This window comes from Pieris napi, chromosome 13 (assembly GCF_905475465.1).
Source record: "Pieris napi chromosome 13, ilPieNapi1.2, whole genome shotgun sequence".
In the NCBI taxonomy this organism is placed as follows: domain Eukaryota; kingdom Metazoa; phylum Arthropoda; class Insecta; order Lepidoptera; family Pieridae; genus Pieris; species Pieris napi.
The window spans coordinates 6933345-6954808 of record NC_062246.1 but is presented as its reverse complement, the minus strand read 5'-3'; the positions used below and the strand labels follow the sequence as shown (position 1 = coordinate 6954808).

At 33.8% G+C, this 21464-nt stretch overlaps 4 protein-coding genes across 5 annotated transcripts; 2 read left to right on the top strand and 2 right to left on the bottom strand.

The window, feature by feature from the left end:
* Positions 1 to 5: 5 nt before the first annotated feature.
* LOC125055099 (chromatin assembly factor 1 subunit B) lies at positions 6 to 4357 on the bottom strand. The gene is made up of 8 exons (XM_047657340.1): positions 4141 to 4357; positions 3827 to 4054; positions 3456 to 3664; positions 3135 to 3313; positions 2764 to 2854; positions 1437 to 1643; positions 1234 to 1361; positions 6 to 759 (listed from the first exon to the last, which is right to left on the bottom strand). The coding sequence occupies exons 1-8, from the start codon at positions 4267 to 4269 to the stop codon at positions 104 to 106; spliced, it is 1827 nt and encodes a 608-aa protein (XP_047513296.1). The 5' UTR covers positions 4270 to 4357; the 3' UTR covers positions 6 to 103.
* Positions 4358 to 7002: 2645 nt separating this feature from the next.
* LOC125055456 (60S ribosomal protein L44) lies at positions 7003 to 7958 on the top strand. The gene is made up of 3 exons (XM_047657921.1): positions 7003 to 7146; positions 7284 to 7457; positions 7796 to 7958. Exons 1-3 carry the CDS (start codon positions 7144 to 7146, stop codon positions 7931 to 7933), a joined length of 315 nt encoding a protein of 104 aa, XP_047513877.1. The 5' UTR covers positions 7003 to 7143; the 3' UTR covers positions 7934 to 7958.
* A 450-nt stretch (positions 7959 to 8408) lies between these two features.
* On the bottom strand, positions 8409 to 9416 carry LOC125055582 (WASH complex subunit 3). Its single transcript, XM_047658038.1, has 3 exons — positions 9067 to 9416; positions 8830 to 8994; positions 8409 to 8696 (listed from the first exon to the last, which is right to left on the bottom strand). Exons 1-3 carry the CDS (start codon positions 9115 to 9117, stop codon positions 8424 to 8426), a joined length of 489 nt encoding a protein of 162 aa, XP_047513994.1. The 5' UTR covers positions 9118 to 9416; the 3' UTR covers positions 8409 to 8423.
* Positions 9417 to 12566: 3150 nt separating this feature from the next.
* On the top strand, positions 12567 to 19679 carry LOC125055539. 2 transcript variants are annotated; one of them, XM_047658002.1, is made up of 10 exons: positions 12567 to 12920; positions 14204 to 14273; positions 14776 to 14934; positions 15618 to 15826; positions 17130 to 17344; positions 17701 to 17865; positions 18159 to 18249; positions 18602 to 18673; positions 18898 to 19188; positions 19333 to 19679. In XM_047658002.1, the coding sequence occupies exons 2-10, from the start codon at positions 14209 to 14211 to the stop codon at positions 19605 to 19607; spliced, it is 1542 nt and encodes a 513-aa protein (XP_047513958.1). In that variant the 5' UTR covers positions 12567 to 12920; positions 14204 to 14208; the 3' UTR covers positions 19608 to 19679. The 2 variants fall into 2 exon arrangements, with proteins under 2 accessions (XP_047513958.1, XP_047513957.1); XM_047658001.1 differs by having other exon boundaries at positions 12570 to 12952.
* Positions 19680 to 21464: the final 1785 nt, after the last annotated feature.

The window sequence follows — 21464 nt, the reverse complement described above, 5'->3', positions numbered from 1 at the left end:
CATGCTTGGATACTATAAATATATCAGACATCACACTTCATATCCAATCTTGTTTTCACTATAACATATGACATTTTCAATGTTGGTTAAAAACGTTTTTATTTTAACATGACTTTTTATTCTTAGGACTGGAGAGTGTCACAAAACTGACCCTTCGCGGTGCTTTAGGGCTCGGAGCTGATTTCACGGCCACCGCTTCTTTTATATCCGTCACTTTAGCTTGTTTTAAGAAATCCACGTTTAGAGTGCGTTGTCTTGAGCCCTGCGTTTTATTTTTAGGCGAAATTTTAACTGCCTCTTCGGTTTTAGGTTTTTTTGGGTCATCCGAGTTATTTTCAGGAGCGTCCGATTTTTCCGTTACACTTAAAATATCCGACATTTTAGTATCCATTTCCTTGTTTGGAGATATTTCCTTAGCTGCTGTTACAGAACTCTCAGATTCTTCATAAAAAAGTTTAATATCCGAACTGTCTTCCAGCACAATGATTTCAGTTGCCGATTTACTATCCGGTTTATTGACCTCACTGTTGGAGTTATCTGACCAAGAAGACATCGCCGTTTCCACTAAGAGGTCCACTTTGACGGGAGTTTTTTGTTTTATCGTTTCAACTTTTTGTTTTTTTGGCGACTTTTCTGTGGGCGTTTTGAATTTTATAAAAGAATCTAGTTTTGGCAGATCATTTTTACTCTTCACTGGTTTTTCTTCTTTTAGCTGCTCTGGCATGATTTCCGGAGCTGGTTCATCTATTTCCATCGCTTCTGTAATAAAAAAAATATAGATTTTTAATTATGTGTACAAATACTTTTGTAAATTTGTTTGGTTGATTACTCTGTAAGGCAAATAAGGAATCAGTTGATCCAACCTGAAATGTTTCTTCAGGAATCAACTTATAGAATATGTACTCTTACCTAATAGTTAGCCCTACTCGATAGTAATTTGTATAAATGTACGCGCTGTTTCTGCACATTTATTATATTATTAGTAAACACAAAAGATTAGAACGTGTAGGTACTTTAGACTTTTAAAATCTACTGAGGTTAGGTTAGCAACAAGTCCGTTCCGCACGAAGTCTCGAAATAAAAGTGAGTCAACGCCGGTGTTGCCACGCTTTATATAGGTTTCTGCTAGAAGATGGCGTTAGTCCGCTAACAATATATATTTATATATAAGATGAGACTATTTAGCTTCTTATAAACAAATGCATGCATATTATCGACTTATCCCAAATTTACCTATAGGTGCATCATTAGGAATCACTTCTCCGAGTTCCCCTTTCGAAAAAGTGACGACGGAACAAAATCCATCTGTGCTGGAGGCCACCAACGCTTGACCCTCATTTGACCAGCTTAAGTCTGTCAATCTGCAAAATATAATAAATAATTTTGTAAAGAGTTTTTTTTGTAGCTGATCAACTGAAATCAGTGCCTATACTAACCTTGTATAGTGTATATTCGATATAAGCGCGATAGGGCTCTTTTGCTGCGTGTCATATATAAGTATGGAGCGCTTAGTCGCCACTGCAAGTACAAGTCTATGTGGAGTAGGAAACGCCGGGGTGGGACCACTAGTGCGCAGAGCATATCGCCGGCTGCTCCATCTCACTGCTAGGGCAGGGTCCGCACATGGTAGGATACAGGCTGGACTGAAATTTATATCGCTTACAGTCTTACAGAGTCATACATTATCTCAAATGATATTACAATATCCATATATATTACTTTTTTTTTTAAATTTCTTTATTTTACAAAAAAAATATAATACAATCATAACAAGTTACATTAGCAAACCGCTGTGGTTTATATTCATGTAACCATAACAATCTTGTTTAGGAGCGCGACAAATGCATATAAAAGTAGTTTTTTAGTTTGCTGTTTATATTGGTTGGCGTTAGGCAATCTAATATGTGATTTGGTAGACCATTTATTAGCCGCGGTAGCAAATACCTCAACGTTCTCTCGCCATATACGTTGTTTGCTCTTAATGTACAGAGCCGGACTTGCGTTACCGCTCGGGTCTGTACGTCATGGTCTACTCGTTTTTTTAAGTCATCTCGAAAAAAGTGCTCGACTAGAAGACATTTATTAACTTCTTCTGATACCGTCAATATTTTACAGTGTTTGAAAACTCCTTTTTCTTCATTTTTATATGAGACGAGCACATTTCTCGAGACAACGTGTTTGAGGATTCGCATTTGGAGGTTATGTATTCGGCTGAGATACGTTGGATAAGTTCTCCCGTAGCTACTTAGACCGTAATTGATGACTGATTAACTACCTTATATATGGATATTGTGCTACATTGATATGCAAGACCTAAAAATCCCTTTTTCCAATAAGAAATTATGTTTTAGTTTTAGGTGTAATTTCTGCTGCCGAAATATATTTAAATGTATTTGCCTTAATAACATATCTATTTTTATTGTGTCATTGATTAAAATTTCCAAATATTCCATTTCTTGGTTAATGTTAAACATAGTTGAGGGTGTCAATTGATGAATCAACTATAATTTTTTTATATGATTGGACAATTCACACCAATTGACCTAGTCCCATGCTAAGCTGGTGAAGCTTGTGTTATGGGCAACGAATATACATACATATTATAGAAAGATAGACATATAAATACATATTTAAACACCCAAGACCTAAGCACAACACCAAATGCTCATCACATTGATGTTTGTCACAGCCGGGGATCGAACCCGGGACCCATGGATTCGCATGACCAATGAGCCGTCTATAATAAACATACAAACAACTTACACTTTAAGTGAATAACGCGTATAAATATAAACTGCATTCATTGGCTTTACATCTACTTTGCCCTGCTCTGCTTCTATTCTTCCCCCAGGCACTGCAATAGAAATAGAAAAAAAGAAGCTGAAAATTTTGTTACTACTTAACATGGAATTTTTATTATTTCATATATAGTAGCTAGTCCAATTTTGCCATCTGTTAGATAATTTCCAAATTGCTTTAGAACTGAAACTTGACATGGAAATTATTTTCTTATAAAGAAATATTAGATATAAATTTAAAAGCTAAAATCTCAAACTTTGCAAGTCAAGCTTAACATGATATATAGTATGGTTTCTTTATACAAAATCTTAGCAGAATATATAATATTAACTGACCAGCAATAAAGAGACCATCAGGGCTAAAATGTAACCGTCTATAGTATGTCTGCAGCGTGTCATCATGATACAAGCGAACCCTAGTGTCATATAGTGTATGCTCCTTTGAAAAGGGCAGAACGGCTTTACTGCTCCGAGAGTGAACCTTTTTGGTTGATATATCAATTGTTCTAAATTCTCTGTAATTGAAATAGAAGTCAATTTAATAAATAGCTCAGTAAACAACTCATTAAGTTTGTGTATCACACAATAGAGAGAATTTTAATGTAAGATAGTATCTTTTCTGTGAATAAATCAACAAAAAACATAAAAGTGTCCTACCTATCTGAACAGGCTGTAGCAATTAGCTGCCCCAGAGGATCCCAAGCAACACCCTGCACAAAGCCCTTATGGTCAGACACTATGTGTGTGTAACGACCACGGGAAACATCCCACAAAATTAATTTGTTATCTATAGAACCTGATGCTAAAGATAGAGAATCACTGCTCCAGCTTAAGTCTAAGACATCTTCCATGTGCCCTCGCAGAGTCTGTAATGTGATAATAAACTTGTAGAGTATGCAATTATGGTCTAGAATGAAAGGAATATAATATATATATATAAATTTATACTTCATATAGCAGAGTTAGATTCTTAACAGTTTAGAATGAGAATATTAGCTTTCGTAAAGGTAATAATTTTTTTTACTCACTTTATGTATAACCCATGTTTCTTTATACTGTTCTTCGCCTTCCAATGGTGGAGCAAGGTCCTCCGTTTTTTGTTTCCAAACAAATATGATAGACTCATCATCACCAGATGCTAGGAGTTTCCCACTTGGTGACCACCGGACAACATTGACCGCTTTTTGATGTCGGGTTAAATCGGCTGCCACTTCTAAATTCACAGAGCCTGTATCGCTTATTGAAATATACCATATCTAAAAAGATTTTATGCAAATGATTAACTCGTCCTTACTGTATCCATTAGATATTCAATTACAAGATTTTTTTTGACTAAACTTACGACAACATGAGTATCAGTGCCACCAGTTGCTAATCGCAATGGATCGTTCTGTTCATTTTTAGGCTGAAAATCAACGCTCAACACAGGATCCCTATTATGCCAAGATATTTCAGGAATTGCGAATTTCATTTTACTGTAAGATATTTTTTTATAACTATTTAAATTCTTATCATTGAAATAAATTTTCTTTGGTAGAAACTAGAAACAAACTGTATACTATTCGGTTATCGGTAATAACTTTTCACTTTAGTGGCGCGAAAATGAATTGAAAACAAGTAGTTAGTAGACGTTGTTAATGTGTACAGTACTGTCAATTGTCAAACAAACAATTGTAATGGGGCGTTCCCACGGAGCGTTAATCACGACAGTCAACTACGCTAGTCAACTGTCGTTCGTGACACTCACGAAAGTGTGAATTGATGAAACGTTCACATGGTTGGGGGATTTCGTGCCGTTCACGCTTCGTGTTTCGACTTAGTCATTATCGAAACATCGATATATAAATCTCTATCACGGTATTCCTCCAAACTTGGATCATATAACACCTTTTCCATAGAATATAACTCCAAAAAACGCGTAGTTTCACTGTCGTTAAACTTAATTCCACGTTGTTGTGACGACATCTTGGCTTCACGAACGGTATATCACGACTGAAAATCAAACACGTTTGATCTATCCACGCTTGAGTCGTGCGCCGTTCCTCACGAAAGCAAGTTTAACGCCTATGCGTTCACACAGAAGTGTATTTCACGAAAGCGTGGTTGACTGTCGTGATTAACGCTTCGTGGGAACGCCGCTTAACGCATCTTTTCAGTTTTCCGGCACTCTACTCTCGCGAGTCGCGACATTGTCCCAAACACTTGTAAGACTGCCATTAATTCATAATTTTTAAATGCTCTGATCCGCCCAACTACCACCCTATAGTCATCACCCCTTGGTTGATGGTTCTAAAATAATGGGGTCCATTATAAACAGCCAGCTCCTCAGTAGGTGGTACCTAGTAGCACCAGCTGATTAGTGACCGTCAGTACGGCTTTCGTCGAAGTCGCTCAGCTGGTAATATTTAAGCTTACCTCATACACTAGTATAAAATAGAAAGTGTGGCGGAGAGTTTATTGCCAGTTCTTCTCTTCCGTTCTACGCCCTTGATTTGGCACTGAATTTAAAAAGTGTTTTACACTGGCAGTGAATGTAAAATTAGAAGCATTTAATATGTCTCTCTTTTTTGACGATCATAAGTGTACATTGAGTTAACTATTTGAAGGGCAGAGTCCAAAGGGGAAGCACTGGCCGTCAGTTTGGACTTTACGAAAGCCTTCGCTCAGGTTTGGTTTCTCTCAAAACTCCTACTAGGTAATTGACTCCCTGTGAAATCATTAGGTTTTTGGCCGATTAAAACATCGTGGTCGAAGATGCTGGTAAGGACTTAAATCCAAAAATGCTAAAGTTCCCCAAGACTGTACTATTCCGTCACTGTTTCTCCTGCATATCGATGATATGTAGCAGTGTAGCAACGTTTATTGCTGTGCAGTGTGCGGGTGTCTGCACTGGGCTTGACACCTTTTCTACCGGCCGTGCTAATATTTTTCGGATTGATGTCGAGCAGTGCCACAGCCACATGCCTGTGGCTGAAATGAAGACCCTTTTTACATGGTGTCTCGGACTGTGGTCTACTAAATTTAGTCAAATTTATCACAAGTTCGCGGATGATGTTGGGGAATTCCCTGAAGAATTGATCGGACTAATACACGCGGCTGAATTGCTTCAACGCATATCGAGGCAGAATGCGAAATGCCAGCCTTTCCATCTCGACGCCTGGTGTTCCACAACAAAGCGCTTTCTAAGGCAGTTTCTGCCGCCCACCAGTAGAGATATTTCCAAACCAAAACTACTTAGGGTGCGCCTGCTCGTTTGTCTCCTGACCAAAAAAAAATTAGTATAATATGTATTATAATAGACAACCCAAACAATGATTTCTTGTTATTGTATGGAGGAGAAAATGCAAAGCTAATTGCAGATGTCGCTATCATCGCTTGACCCATATCAATACGTTGACAGTTTTCAGCAATTTTTACGTATATCTTAGGTACGATTTAGTAAATCTTAAAAGGTGTTTACAAGTGAAAACTGCTGAATAATGTATTCGACATGGACTGTTCCATAATTATAAAGTAGAATTGAAGACCCGGGGAGATTATTTAAAAGGAAGAAAGGCAGATCTTGTCACGAAGTAATGACATTGGATATTTTTCAAAATTCATTGAATTTTTTTTATGAGGATAGGGATGAAGAATTTTATCAATCATATGTTATGTATAAAAGTATTGAACAAATTTTATGTGGAATATTTTAAAAAGGCCCTACTTTATAAATATGCTTATAAGAATGACTAAGAAACAATAAAACCCACTAATTACTTTGGACTTTTATTTTACAATTCCTTCTTTAAAATTACATAGCATAACACAATTGAATCCACGGTCAACCATTATTGCATCTTTTTCATCAATAACAGCTTAAAGGGAACTTCTTTCAGTTATTTGATCACCGGTAGAGCCTGCATATCCATCTGAACAAAACGATACGAGATGAACTGAACAAACGCCACCAGATGTTTATATATTATAATTTATATATTATTGGTATATATAATAATGTTTATATATTATTAGTTAGCCAACGTTAGTAACTGAATGCAGTTGCTAAATTAGTTATACTTTTATAAAACATTTGTTGTTTCATAAAATTATATTGCTTTATATAGCCTAATCTTTACATTCATTTACAAACAGATTATTTATTAAAGCTTAAAGCTGATTACGATTATTGTACGACTCTGTGGTATGAAATCTGCCTATCGATCATAGAGTACATTATAATACATAGAATATACATAACGCTATCAATTGTAAATTGTCTAACTGACAATCACAATATAGAACTAAATTTTATAAATCTTTCTTTCATTGTGACGTTTTGTTGGATAGAAGACGAAATAATAAAATGGTGTGTAGTTTTATATAAATCCACTAAAATCGCGTCTAGTTTTGAGTGAAATAGAACTATTTTGATTGTGATAAGTTTATTTGTGTATTAATTGTTGGGTGTCGTGTGTATTTTATTAACCGATTTGTTTATTTCAGGTTAACGTACCAAAACAACGCAGGACTTATTGCAAGAAATGCAAGGTTCACAAAGTACACAAAGTGTCACAGTACAAAAAATCCAAGGAAAGGCATGCTGCTCAGGGTAGAAGACGTTATGACCGCAAACAACAAGGTTACGGTGGACAGTCAAAGCCCATCTTCAAAAAGAAGGTAAAATCCTAACCTCAACCTCCAGTCAAGATTAGCCTTTGTAATTTTTTGAAAATATGTTTTTCTATATATCCATACTATTTTATAAACAAACAGTTTTGTAATATAGGTGTACAATTTAAAGCCATTTATGTTTAACTTTTAACTTTTCCCCAAAAGAGTAATTGGTTGCTATAATAAAAAAAAACAATCATGTTTTAAAGTTTAGCTTAAATGAATTGCTAAAAGCTGTTCAAAATTTTGATGCATTGTTTAATTATGTTTGTGGGTGTATTATCTGTTGCTAACTATTCCTAATTTCAATAATAATCTGAGTTTTTAATTTTACCTTATTCCAGGCTAAAACTACTAAGAAAATTGTGCTCCGTCTTGAGTGTGCAGATTGCAAAGTGAGGTCCCAAGTGGCTCTAAAGAGATGTAAGCACTTTGAGCTTGGAGGAGACAAAAAGAGGAAGGGACAGATGATTCAGTTCTAGATTGGTTAATAAATAAGTCACAGCAGTTTTTAGTTTTATTTTATATATTTAATAATGTCTTTCAACTAAAATCAAGATCTATGTCAATACATGTAACACTCTTTCAATAATTTCAAATATGGTCTCTGTTGAATTGACCACCTAGACTAAGCCTAATCTACTATTTTGTGAAATAGTTTTGCGGGGAAAATGTGGTCTCATGCTCTATGGATAAAAAAACATAATTAACTTTAATCCCAAATCCCAATACAAGGATTAATAATAATTCTCTAATTAAAGTATATTTTCTTCAATTTAGATCGAACAATAAAAAGCTGAAATTTTCCCTATTCTACTTACAGCAAGTGATTAAAAATTAATTAAGTACATACATCAAAGGTATATTTAAAGTCAATAACAATGGTATTATGGAGTTGATAGTAATAAAACTTTTAGTTAAATAATTTATTAATGCAATTGTGGTATTTAAACATTAGTTTATTACATTAATTTAAACTTTCAAAATGATGTCTAATTCATTAGGATCCAAACCTTCTAATGACACCTTCAATTTGACTGCTTGTAAAGGCACTCCAACATGTACCATTTTTACAAATCTCACATATTCCGGTTTTATGGTTTGTGTTGGGTTTTCTTCTACATCTGTTGTTTTTTCTTCTGCATCTGTTGTAGCTTCAGGTTGAGTAGTATTTTCTGATTCAGTTTCAAATTGTTGATTTATTAATGTAGGTTCTGGACCACTAATTTCTGGTAATGATGACAACTGCAATTTATATTAAATGATTATGACAGCAACAAATTTATTTATATTCAACCAAATTTTTCTTAATTAAAAAAAATGACTACTTTTATAATTAGTATCTAGTAGTAACTGATCATATAAACAATTTAATTACCCTTGTTTCTAAGAGAACCAAAGATGCATTGATTTTCTCTAATTTATTTTCATAACACATTAATTTCTGTTCACACTGCTTAGCAAAGTTGTTTAAAAATTGAACTGTAGTTAATATGAAATGATTTACAAAAGCCAGTGTTCTTTTTTGTTGTAATGCAGCCATCTAGAAAGTTAAAGATAAGTTAATCGGAATATTTTTTTTTATTTGGATATAAGTTAACATCAAATTCCTTACGCTATCATAATCAATATTCCCTGATACAGGATTCGACAAATTATCATGCATGATGTGAATTGTGTTCCACAGTAGAGTTAGTAATATGATAAGATTCTAATGGTTTGTGTCGTTTTAAATTAGGTATAGCTATTCAAATCGTAACTAATTAGATATCAGGTTGTATCTTTTGATGTCAGGTTCAGGTCAACGGAAATTGATTAAAGTTGGAGATAAACTTAGATTTTTACTCAAAGTACTTTTAAGTAATGTTGTATTTTAGTATTTATAATATGATGTTAAATTAATTAGTGTTATTTTTAGTGCACTAAAATTCACTAAATAAACAGATTTTTTATATTCTATCAAAGTATAGTTGTCAATGTCAAATATCAATGTTTTCACAGATAAAATAATATCAAAATTTAGAGACATAAAGTAAAGTAAGAAATATATTTTCATTTTGCATGTGTAGATGAGAAGTTGCTGAAAATATAATTAATAATAGTACCTCCACTTTCACGTCGTACGGTCGATTATCTACTCTGGTCTGTGGTATTACTTTTTCAAGATTGATTCGTTCTCCACCATCTTGGATTTCGAAGACCTCTAGAGTCTAGATCTGCATAATATCATGATGGCTTTGGAATAGTTTGTGCGCTATTAGATAAATTGAACATCCTATTATTAGTAATACGACGATCTAACAAATAAAAAAGTACGCAGTAAAAATAATTATTATATACAATGAATTTAAAAAATATTTGGTTCATCATTTTGGTCAATCATGGTTCGTGTATTTACTTACCTTTTGACACAGATTTTCCGCGGAAAAAGCCTGCTTAAATTTTCTGAAATCCACACATAATAATAGTTTGGTTCATAATATTGATTGAATACTTTTTTAATTGTGTTAAAATAAACAATCATCAAAAAGATGCAGTGACTTTTATGCTAATCATATTATGTTCACTGCTATGAGAAAAACGATCTCGAGTTGCCGCCGTCAACCGACCGATGGCGTTGCCGTAGCTTCGCCACGATATCCAAGAGGCCTATAGCCAAAAACGTGTTTTCACCCCTTTTTCCAAGATGGCGGCCGAGGGACAAGGGCGCCAACCCCATAAACTTGGGTTTAAGCTTGTATTGACCCCCCCTACATGTCCCATAAATACAATTGCATCCTCTAACAAATGTTTAGCCCATGTAATATTTCATTGGACTATTATGGTAAAGACTAAATATATCGACGCTGGAAACGTGTGGAAACGTGTGTGCTGGAAATACATAGTAAACGACACATTATGAAAAAACATTTTATTGTGTCATGTAAATTTACATAGAAATTACACATACATTATATTTCAATACATTAAATTTAAATGGGATTGTTGTCAATATAGGCCATTATTTTTCTATTTTGAAGCAAAAGCTGTTAAAAACAAAATATTCCAACATTGTTTTTCAACATTTGTGGCAATTATTTTAACAACCTTAAATGTGTAACTTACAACATTACTACTTTTTCATCTCTAGTATGAGGGCATTTTTGCAGGTCGTACATTTTGTTTATTCATTTTATTTATTTACAGCATTACTTGGGTGATCCTTATTAAAATTGTGGTATTTGCCACACTTTATGCGGTATCTAGTTTTTAGGGTTCTGATCTTCAAAGGCATAACATAGCTTCAGAAGAAAAACCACTGTATGGAAATTGTATTCGTTTTTACAACGAACTCCCAAGCGAAATTAAAGCATTATCACTGAATAAATTCAAAACTCTCGTTAAACGTAAATTAATCAATAAAGGTTTTTATAAATTTGACGATTATTTAAATTATACTAATCATTAGGATTGATTTGCTCCAGTTCAAATATTTATGGCTGCTCTATAGTAAAACAATTTGTATGACAAAAATTGGCAGTTAAAAAATAAATTATTAGTTTAAAACTTTTAAAAATTAACTGTATTTCTTTTCTATACCTCTCACAGCAATCTATTTTGCATTTACTGTTTAACAAATTTATATTAACCATAACATTTTCACGTTACGAAAAATAATGCTATTGACAAAATAATAATTGATAGATATTATATCGTAATGCCGTTTTTTTACGTTACCTAAATTAATAAATGTTACTACATTTTCGGTTTCTATATAACATGCATTTAACATCGTATCATCAACATCATTGTTCAAATACTACATATTAACAGGTAGTAAAAATATTTTTCAAATGCTATATCTAGGAAAATCATTTAAAACCTAGTTTTACAACTTCTACATTATCTAGCTTAGCAAGATTCATGAAGCAAAAAAGGATTATTATAAATTTGGTTTTGCTGCTTTACGCTTTTAACCGTTGAAATATTTATGATAATTATATGTCATACCAAGAATATACGTACGTCATGCGTTTATTCCCAGTTTTATTTATATATATTGCTAGATATTCTTATGGGATATTTAAGACATTCTCATTTCAAATTTACGCGTATTCGAGCGTATACGACAAACAATTTTACAATTTGTAATAAATAAATCATAATTTTATAAAAGCAGGACAGTAGAATTTATTAACTATTCTATTTAAGTTGGTCATCATTTTATTTGGTAAGAAAATTCTAAACAAAATCAGAAAAGTATTTTTCTCGTTTAAAACATATATATAGGAAAATTTCTTATGATTTTACAAACAAACTTTCAATTTATAGTATTTCTCATTGTTGTTTCTAGACGCAAAGACAACTTTGGTAAACTAATTTACCAACTGCAAGGTACACCAGCGGTAGTGTACCTATTACCTTGTACTAATGAAGTTTATTTAACCAGCGACAATAAATTTTACGATTTTTCAAAATTAAATCATGAAGTATTTTCAATATTTCCGCGCTATTATGTCCACCTACGGTCAAAGACAACAAATTATGATTATAGTCTTGCTTCTGTGTGCGTACAATGCGCAAACTCAATATTGATTGTTGACATCGTGATCGGAATTCGGAATCACTATTTAAATTGTAGTGCCGTGTGGTGTTCGTTCACAATTGCTTTTTCATGAATCTCTGTTGATAAAAAAAGTCTCAGCAAACACTACAATGTAATAAAACCGAAAAATATCAAACACCTAATACATGTGCTATTATTTTTACAGTCATTTGTTTGACATAAATAAAACCCAGAAGAGGCTAATATTACCTTCGTGGTGTAATCAAAATTCTTTAAAAACAGTAGTTTTTTTGCCAAGACAGAATTTTAAATTGTATTTTAAGTGTACTGTGTAGTATTCAAAGTAGTATGTCACTCGTCAGTTTAAAAGGGTGAAACTTTTCAATTCCTTTTAGATATTAATGTTTTTAAGTATTTTTTATCTTCTTTTCTTTTTGGGTTTTACTTTAAAGCATAAACTTTACATATTTTAGACGAAAAACATATTTAAAAGCTTAATAATTTAAAGTGAAGAAACCATTCAAATTAATATGTTTACACGTGATCGTCGTTTATCACTCGAGTGCCATCTAGCGGCACTATTTTCGCCATTTTTACTAATGTCGAATTATCCTAATATATCATATTAAAGCAAAATATTCCTTTACGAAATGGCATACGGCCTAGTGGTAAAAGGCGGAACTATAATTTGAATTGGAATCTTCCAGATTCTGTTATCGCATCAACTCATCTATTCTAGCAGAATTGTTGCGAAGTGGGGCTCCGAATGGGAAACATCAACGTTACAACTGTGACGTTACAGTAGTAAAGAATATAATTTAGTACGGAGCTATAAGCCACGGAGGAAGTGTGAATTTCTGTATCATCGCTTCTGAAAGTGTTGATTAATTAATACTTAATACTAATTTATAAAACATAGAAAGGTAGATTTTTCTGTAATTTGTTTATAAATTGGGTGAGTTTTTACTTATTAAATTACGTTAACGATTGGTTAAAACTGACCATTACCTATTATATTATTATTAATAAAAATCATTATCGCAATTTAAAAGTTTTTAAATAATTACTGTGTATCTCTTAAGACGTGAAAGCGACAAAAAGGAAACAAAAACAAAATCTTTAGATATTTAGGTTCAAAATTTTTCATTATTATAATTTTACGCCCATATATCGACAAAATTTAAGTGTTTATTATATGTGCTTCCCTCCATTTTGCAAGTAGATAAAATTATCAAAATCAAACCGTTAGTAAGTAGTAACGTTCTGTGCTTGGCCGAAAGCCTTGCGAGTTGCGGCTTGGCCGCTAGTGCTCTATTGCCCTTAGACTTCTTGACCCTGAATGTAAATTGAGTATCATCAACATATGTTATCCAAATTATTTCGCGTAAAAGCTTATCTATTTTAAACACAAAATCGATGAAAAAATTCTATAACGAACTTTGAGCGTCACAATTCCAAGGAATTGATTGTGAAGTAATATTTAGTAATTAATAAGTTTTTATCCACTTAGTGCAATTAAAACAATGTTCTGTAGTCTTGTCTGTAGCAGTAGATAACAAATATCTGCCCATCAGTGTGTCCTTGGAAAATTTGCGTTGAATATATTTTTACGAGTCACTTACAGTTATATATAGATTTTTATTGAAAAAAAAAAAAAAAATTTATTAACACACTCAATAAAATAATGTACTTATACAAACTAATATAATATTGTACCATATTGCATCATCATAGTAACTGCACAACAGTTTAAAAAAATGAGTTTCATTGATATTGTTTCATCAAGCTAGGAGTATCGAGAGTGCTGTCTGATAAACGGCATCTTATGTTAGTCGCTATGTACCCGCGGCTCTCAGACTCAACCATACGATAGATATATTTTCGAGGCCAATCATCATTATAATTACAGGGATTTTCAATATATTATATGGATATTCGACGCTCCGAGATAGCCTCTTAATATCGTTTAGCTTTAGTTATAGCTAAGCTTCGGGATTGATCTCGAAAAATGGCACGAGATCTCGCGAGATCCCGATCCCGGGATCGCATCCCTAACTGTCATACATCGTCGCTCTTTGCGTATAAATACACGATGTTTTACGGTTTCGCCGCGATGTATTCGACGTACGAGTACGCTGTCGAACTCTACATTGAATTGAGGGTCGCACTTTTCCATTAATTAGAATATGTCAATATTTTTTTTCAGATAATATGATGTCCAATAACTATGAGCCTCGTGTCGAATTTGATGTGAATGTGGCTAAAAGATATTTAAAGTAAGTTCGTTTGATTGAGATTCGTTTATTATATGAGCATTGTTTGTGCAAATTCGTTAAGGCCCGATCCGCTCAAGTAGCAATAATAAGCTAATTGCTAAAAAATAATTCAACTGAAACATACATAAATACACGACTCTAAAAAAGAATTATGCTCATGCTCAAAGATGTAATAGTAATGATACTCATGATTTTGAGAGTGGAGTTTTTACGTTCAAATAGTGCCGCTAGATGGCAGTCGAGTGATAAACGACGATCACGTGTAAACATATTAATTTGAATGGTTTCTTCACTTTAAATTATTAAGCTTTTAAATATGTTTTTCATCTAAAATATGTAAAGTTTATGCTTTAAAGTAAAACCCAAAGTTTGTTTTATCTGTCTGCCTCAATCCATTTAATGTATGCTGAAACAATACATATGGCTAAGAAGGCGTATTATAGTATTTAAGAAAATAGGAAAATATATGATTAAACTTTTAAGAAATAATTATTTCTTTTAGATTCCGCTATGAGGAGCAGGGCCGCAAAGGTACCCCCATTTACGGAGAAACTAATGGTTCAAGGCAAACATTTCCTGCAATAAAAATTCATTGTCCTTTTGACACAACCGCAACAGTCCTAGTTTCTTGCTTCACTGACGACGTCAACGGAAAATACATGTATGTATAATATTGTATTTTGCATATTGCAAGTACCAAGTGTATGGTAATAAAATATTTGTAAAGGATATAATCGTTAGTAGATTATTTCGATTGCCAGATGGCTCGCAAGTGCGTTGCCGGCCTTATAAGAATTAGTACACTATTTTCTTGAAGGACCCTCAGATTCTACTGAGGGTTTGGAAATACATTTGTGGGCAGATGATTCGACATAGTGGTAGTGAGCGGCAAAAACTGCCTTAACCGTTTGTTAACCGCAACGGCCGCTTGTGGCACGACGGAAGTCGAGGTGATAGGATGGCATTTTGTATTCTGAATTTACGTCCGATGATGAAACTCAGCTGCAGGTATTCATCCCAACAACTTCTCTGAACACTCTCCATGGTAAATGCGGTAGAAGATGCAGAGAGACCCCACATCTCTCTTAAGAAATACGTTGCGTGTGCCTAATACTGTCTCCGAAAATATCGATATTTTTATTGGTTCACAGTGCGAATTCGTAAAAGCGACATTTTATGTTCTATGTTAAATATTATTTAATTATATTTTGTATATTATTATTAAATTTTCTATACTTAAGTTAACAAATAACAATAAATAACCCTTCTAATGTTTTTTTTCAATTATTGATATGATACACGAGATAGTAATAAATAAATATCACGAATACATTTAAATTTTAGGCCTCATCCAAATAAAATTGTGCGGCATCCCAAATGTGAGAATGGAGTCTCTGTAGTTGATGTGACAGTAAAATCCGGTCAGACAACGCATATATTCAAGGATATTGCTTTACAGCTAATTAAGAAAAATAGTGATACAGTCATCAAACAGTTAGACAAAAGAGTCATGTTTATGAGGAGAGCCGGTGCCAGAGACAATCCTTTTGGAGGTTAGTATGGCGATTGGCAAATGGTCGCATGGGGTTTCTTGGGTAATTTGTCAAGAGGCCAACTCATTGTGAACTTTATTAGGTGGCTAGCCTAGAATTCGAATCGATCACCCGTGGGTGGGTATGTGTTCCCCGGCCTCTACACATGCTTATGAGCCTTTGAGCACACTTCAGCCGAACTGGAACATTTTTTATTGATTGTAGTAATTTAATACTAACAACTTTAGTTTTAGTTTTATTTCCTTTTTCTATATTAGTTATTACGGATATGGAGTTAGATAGGTTCTTGGAAACTAATATGGATACACAAGATATTGTTTCCTTCTGGTATTCTTCGTGGGATAATTTTGACGTCTTTATATACCTGCATTTGTCTGTTTCGTTATTGCACATAAACGAATGTATAATATATAATAATAATAATAATAAAGCCACTGTAATTTCATACTACAAAAAAAACAAATCAGATTGGTGTTAGTTTTATTATTACACACACTTAGTCTACGTTAGTTATTGTTATTTCCATTCAAACTCAAAATAACTTTATTTACTACACTTCTGAACATCAGAAAAGAAGTTAAATTAATTCTAAATTTACATTTACTACCAGTTCGCAAGTCAAGGGCGTAGAGCGGGCAAGAAGTACTGGCAAGAAACTTTCCGCCACTCTTTTTAATCGCTAAGTTTTGAGTCATACAAATTGTTTATTATTACTTTGTGTTCTTCAGTATATGGACCCCTTTTGGGTAATCTGTTCTTTGCTTCCTCCATCTATTTTTCTCCAGAAACTTTTATGATGTCGTAAGCTTATCGCTTTTGTGTCTTCCCACGTTTCCTGTTCCTGGAAGCCCCCTCCAGCGTGTTCGGCGGTCCATCTTTTGTCTGTACAGCTTGCAATGTGGCTTGCCCATTTCAGCTGTAAAGCGTTGGTTAGCGCGTCTGTGATCTTAGTTTTCGCCCTGTTCTGAACGTATTTAATCTTTTATTCTTAGGATGCTGATGGATCGGCCAATGCTTGTTGGGCAATAGTTACCTTCGACTTCGCTCATTCCGCAATCGTCCAGGTTTCGCTTCCGTAGACCAGGGGGAATATGTTATTTCCTTTTAAAACTTGGTCATTAAAAGAAGTTTTATTAGCTATTCCAAGCTTTTGATATCTTTATTGCCACTTCTAATTATTATTTTTATTAAAATACATATGTTTACCTACATAGGTATATTTTCACATTTAATAATTAATAATTAATTTTTTAACCTGACATTCTTGAATGTATCTATCTTTAAGACAGGCGCTTTTTTTCAGGACAGTACGCCTATCCCTTAAAGTTCGATATGTATCGTGTTAGAATTTGTTTTCAAGTATTGCTGAAAAAAGATGGTCGCATCATAGAATTGGAACCTTTAATAAGTGAGCCATTAATTGATTATCATGCAGTTAGTGATCTAAATATTCTTGAAATGTGTCCGGATGAGGGCAGAATAACAGGGAATACAAAAATAATGCTGCTTATAAAGAGAGTAAGTTGTATGTAGAGTTTTCTTTTTATTTTTAAAAAACTTAGTAGCTTGGCACTCGTTATATTTTATTAAAAATTTCCTTGTTCTTTAATATTAAGGACCATGATAAGGACATATATAACATCTGCTGTTCCTGCAACCAGTTCCTTGGTCAGTCTGAAATGACTGTCTGGTCTGGTGGCCTCAATGCTCAGTCATTGAAAGTCAACAGTCAGTGAAATAGTCAAAAACACAATTCTGGACACGACATCATCGTTCCGTTTGTTACTGATTGTATATTACGCTACATGATCTTCTACCATTCTTACATTTTATGTTAAATCTGATTTAATTTTAAACTTGACCGTAATTTTTAGGTTAAGAAAACGGACAAGATTAGTGTTATATTTATGGATAAGGATTCCAAAGAGATCCCCGCAATAGTAGAAAGCACTCAGCCCTATGTCTTATCTAATGGCTATGGTGTACTTATATGTTACACGCCTAAAATCTATCTCGAAGATTCTGCTGGGTGGAAAGAGGTATTGTTTTATTTATAAGATTGGAGTTGAAAAGACCCTACGGAAGAGCCACAAAAGACAACCACCGCAGGACATATACACATATTTTAGTGAGTGGTTTGCCGGCCTTTAAGGGAGGAGTAAGCTCTCTTTTCAAAGCCGGAAGCCGACTACACAGTTCGCTAGTACCTAAGCAAAAATTACTAGTAAAAGCGGAGCGTGGAGCCACCAAAGTGGTGTGAAAAACTAAAGTAATATGTAATTTTAAATCCTTCTTTTGTGGGACCTCTGATTAAAATATTATTTTATTTTAGTTTGCAGTCAAAGTGAGATCAAATAACGTTGAAACTCTTGCTGAGAATATGCGAGGTTTTGTGTATAAAAGAATTTTATATCCTGATTCAGGTAAATATTGATTTTTTATGTATTTTACAAGATGGCCACACAAATATTCCTAACATTTTACCTAATTTATTTTTAGTTTTGTTTATAATTATACGCAATGTTGTGTACGCATGAATGCGTTGTTTAATGGAACGTCAAAAATCAGTTACGTGCGAAGGCATTCAAATTCGTCTTGACTAATATTGAACTTGGGCAGGCCATGGACAATGGACATGGCACCAGTTTCACATGTATTTTTCCATGAAAATAGTTGTTAGCCTTTGTATTTTGCACTTAAATCAAGGCAGCCATCTAAGTTTAAAATGTTTTCCTCTACGTATAAACCAATACTTTTTTTTAAATTATATTTCAGATTATTCGGAGGAAGCATATTTAAAAATGCTTAAGGAAAAAAAGGTTGCCTACAGCTTCATTGCCGAATTTGGTAAGTATAACTACTGCTAAGTATATCTGTAATGTGATATAAAAATAAGTCGGGTTTTCCTTCCTGACGCTATAACTCCAGAACGCACGAACCGATTTCCACGGTTTTGCATTCGTTGGAAAGGTCTCGGGCTCCGTGAGGTTTATAGCAAAGAAAATTCATATACGAATTATCAAAAAATTAACATTTGCTAGATATAAATATAAGGATTTGTTAACTTTCAGGTGAAACAATGAGCATTTCGAGTGACCAAGAAAATACTCAAATGGCGGCCCAAGAAGTTTATAACACACCCAGCACAAGTAACTCCTTCTATACTCAAAACATGCAAACTCATCCTGATGCAACTCCATCTGATTATCTTTTTCAAAAAAATTACTATATCGAAAACACCAGTAATAATTTTCATGCGAATAATGTTTACCTTACAAATAGCATGTATGAAACTCCAATTGATGTGTTACCAAACTTTAATTCCCTAAATTTACAAGCCAATAGACAGGACTACTTTCAAGATAACGGAACAAATACAGGAATTCAGCAGGACCATAATTCCAGAGTGGAGCAACAAAACACACAAGATAGACCGTTAATAATTGAACCGAGCAATAACATGCAAATTGATTTGGACAATTTAGATTTAATTGATTTATATCAAGATAACGGAACAAATACAGGAATTCAGCAGGACCATAATTCCAGAGTGGAGCAACAAAACACACAAGATAGACCGTTAATAATTGAACCAAGCAATAACATGCAAATTGATTTGGACAATTTAGATTTAATTGATTTATATCAAGATAACGGAACAAATACAGGAATTCAGCAGGACCATAATTCCAGAGTGGAGCAAAAAAACACACAAGATAGACCGTTATTTCAACCAAGCAATAACATGGAAATTGATTTGGAGACTTTAGATTTATTATAGATGAACGTTTTGGACTATGGTAGAATTTCTAAGTTGTCATGATTTTAATAAAAACGTCAATACGTCAAAACATTTCATAATATCTGATTGTTAGATTATAGTATATGTTTTAAATATATCAATCTCTTTATTTAAAAAAGTATGAAGTTTAATGCTTAATTATAAATGTGTCTATATGGTTTATATGTAGTCTTTAGTATATTGTATTTAGGGGAAAGAAGACTGTCGGTCGTCGACCAGCCATGCGATACTGTAACTCACTTCACGAACTCACACAGCGGTTTTCGCGTCGGCGGTCGCTCTCAAATCAGTCGTGAAGCAGTCATTTTATGATTTGGCATTCTGAAAAGGTGGGAGCTTGTACTTTATTGTTTATCAGAATGCCAAATCATAAAATGACTGCTTCACGACTGATTTGAGAGCGACCGCCGATGCGAAAACCGCTGTGTGAATTCGTGAAGTGAGTTACAGAATCGCAGGGCTGCTCTGCCAGGGACATAAGGCCAAATCACTACGACAGGCGTGACCTACTTCTACGAATTTCACGGGAATGAAAATAGCTTGGTAACGAGACTACGAATTTGTTTGTTAAAGTGTTGCCACTTTTACGGTTATAATTGTGTGCGTGCGTCTGACGCACACAATTATAACCGTAATAAAATCTATCCCTTATATAATAAAACTTTTTTAAATCTACTCAACAAATAACATCAAAATCATAAAAGAAACATTAGTTTCACATGAAACAAATAAAAAAATTAAATGAATATATAATGACTTGAGTTAATTGGAATTTTTATTCTATAAAACAACAAAATATTATATAGGCGTTGCAATAAAAACGGAAAAATTAAGTAGGTATGGCCAGTCCATTCCCAAGTCTAACCCCATTACATTCATCTATTTTGTTCTTAGCGTTTTTTATCATTTCTTTAGTATGTCTCTATAGTGTAGGTACATAATTATATAACTTGACTTGTGACCTATGTCATAAATGTTTTATTGCAATCCGGGGCACAAAAATATATGACATTTAAAAAAATCCCTACTTTCTTTCAATAATAACACAGATAGGCAGGCAACAGACCACATCAAACTTAAGATTTTACCTTCAAGTTTAAAATTAATGTTTTCCAGTTGTAAGAAAAATACAACAAGACGCCCAGATTTGGAATTTCACCTTGCAACACAGAAAATAGTACACCAAAGATCCATCGCTGACCCATAAATAATTATAAAGATCCCATGAGTCCATCCATTATTAATTTCGGCGGATAAACTATTTTATATTGGCGGATAATATTATTTATGGTGGATTAAACATCCTAGTGGTCCATACACATCTTTAGCATTTTACCCTCCCACATATGACCAGGCCTTCAAATGCGGTCAACGGATGAAATTCTTAACGAGAAAAGTCTATTGGAAGACACTATTTTTTTATATTAATAAGCTTATAATAATGCTTTGCGGGGAAATAAACCCAGCTATTACCCTCTTTTATATTAGGAAAAGATTCACTTCGAATTACTAGCAGTCTTCGCTTAGGAGTGAAGTAGCCTTGGGCACCATGGCCTCCATCACCAGAAGAGTACAAGTTGTTTTTGCCACGGTGCGCTCAACGGCATGCGGTTGGAGGGTGTGACGGGCCTTGGGGCGGGATGTTAATTGTGTAGACATGTTAGTCTTAAGCTTAGGTTTCCTAGAAAAGCGGTGCCGTTATCTAACGGCCGTAATGTAGCGATGGGTGACGTCACGCATACGTTGTCTAAAAATTACATCAGAGTAGGTTTCCTAGAGAACGTTGAGTGGAACGATTTCGCGTGTAGCGGTGCCCATATTTAATTAAAACAATAA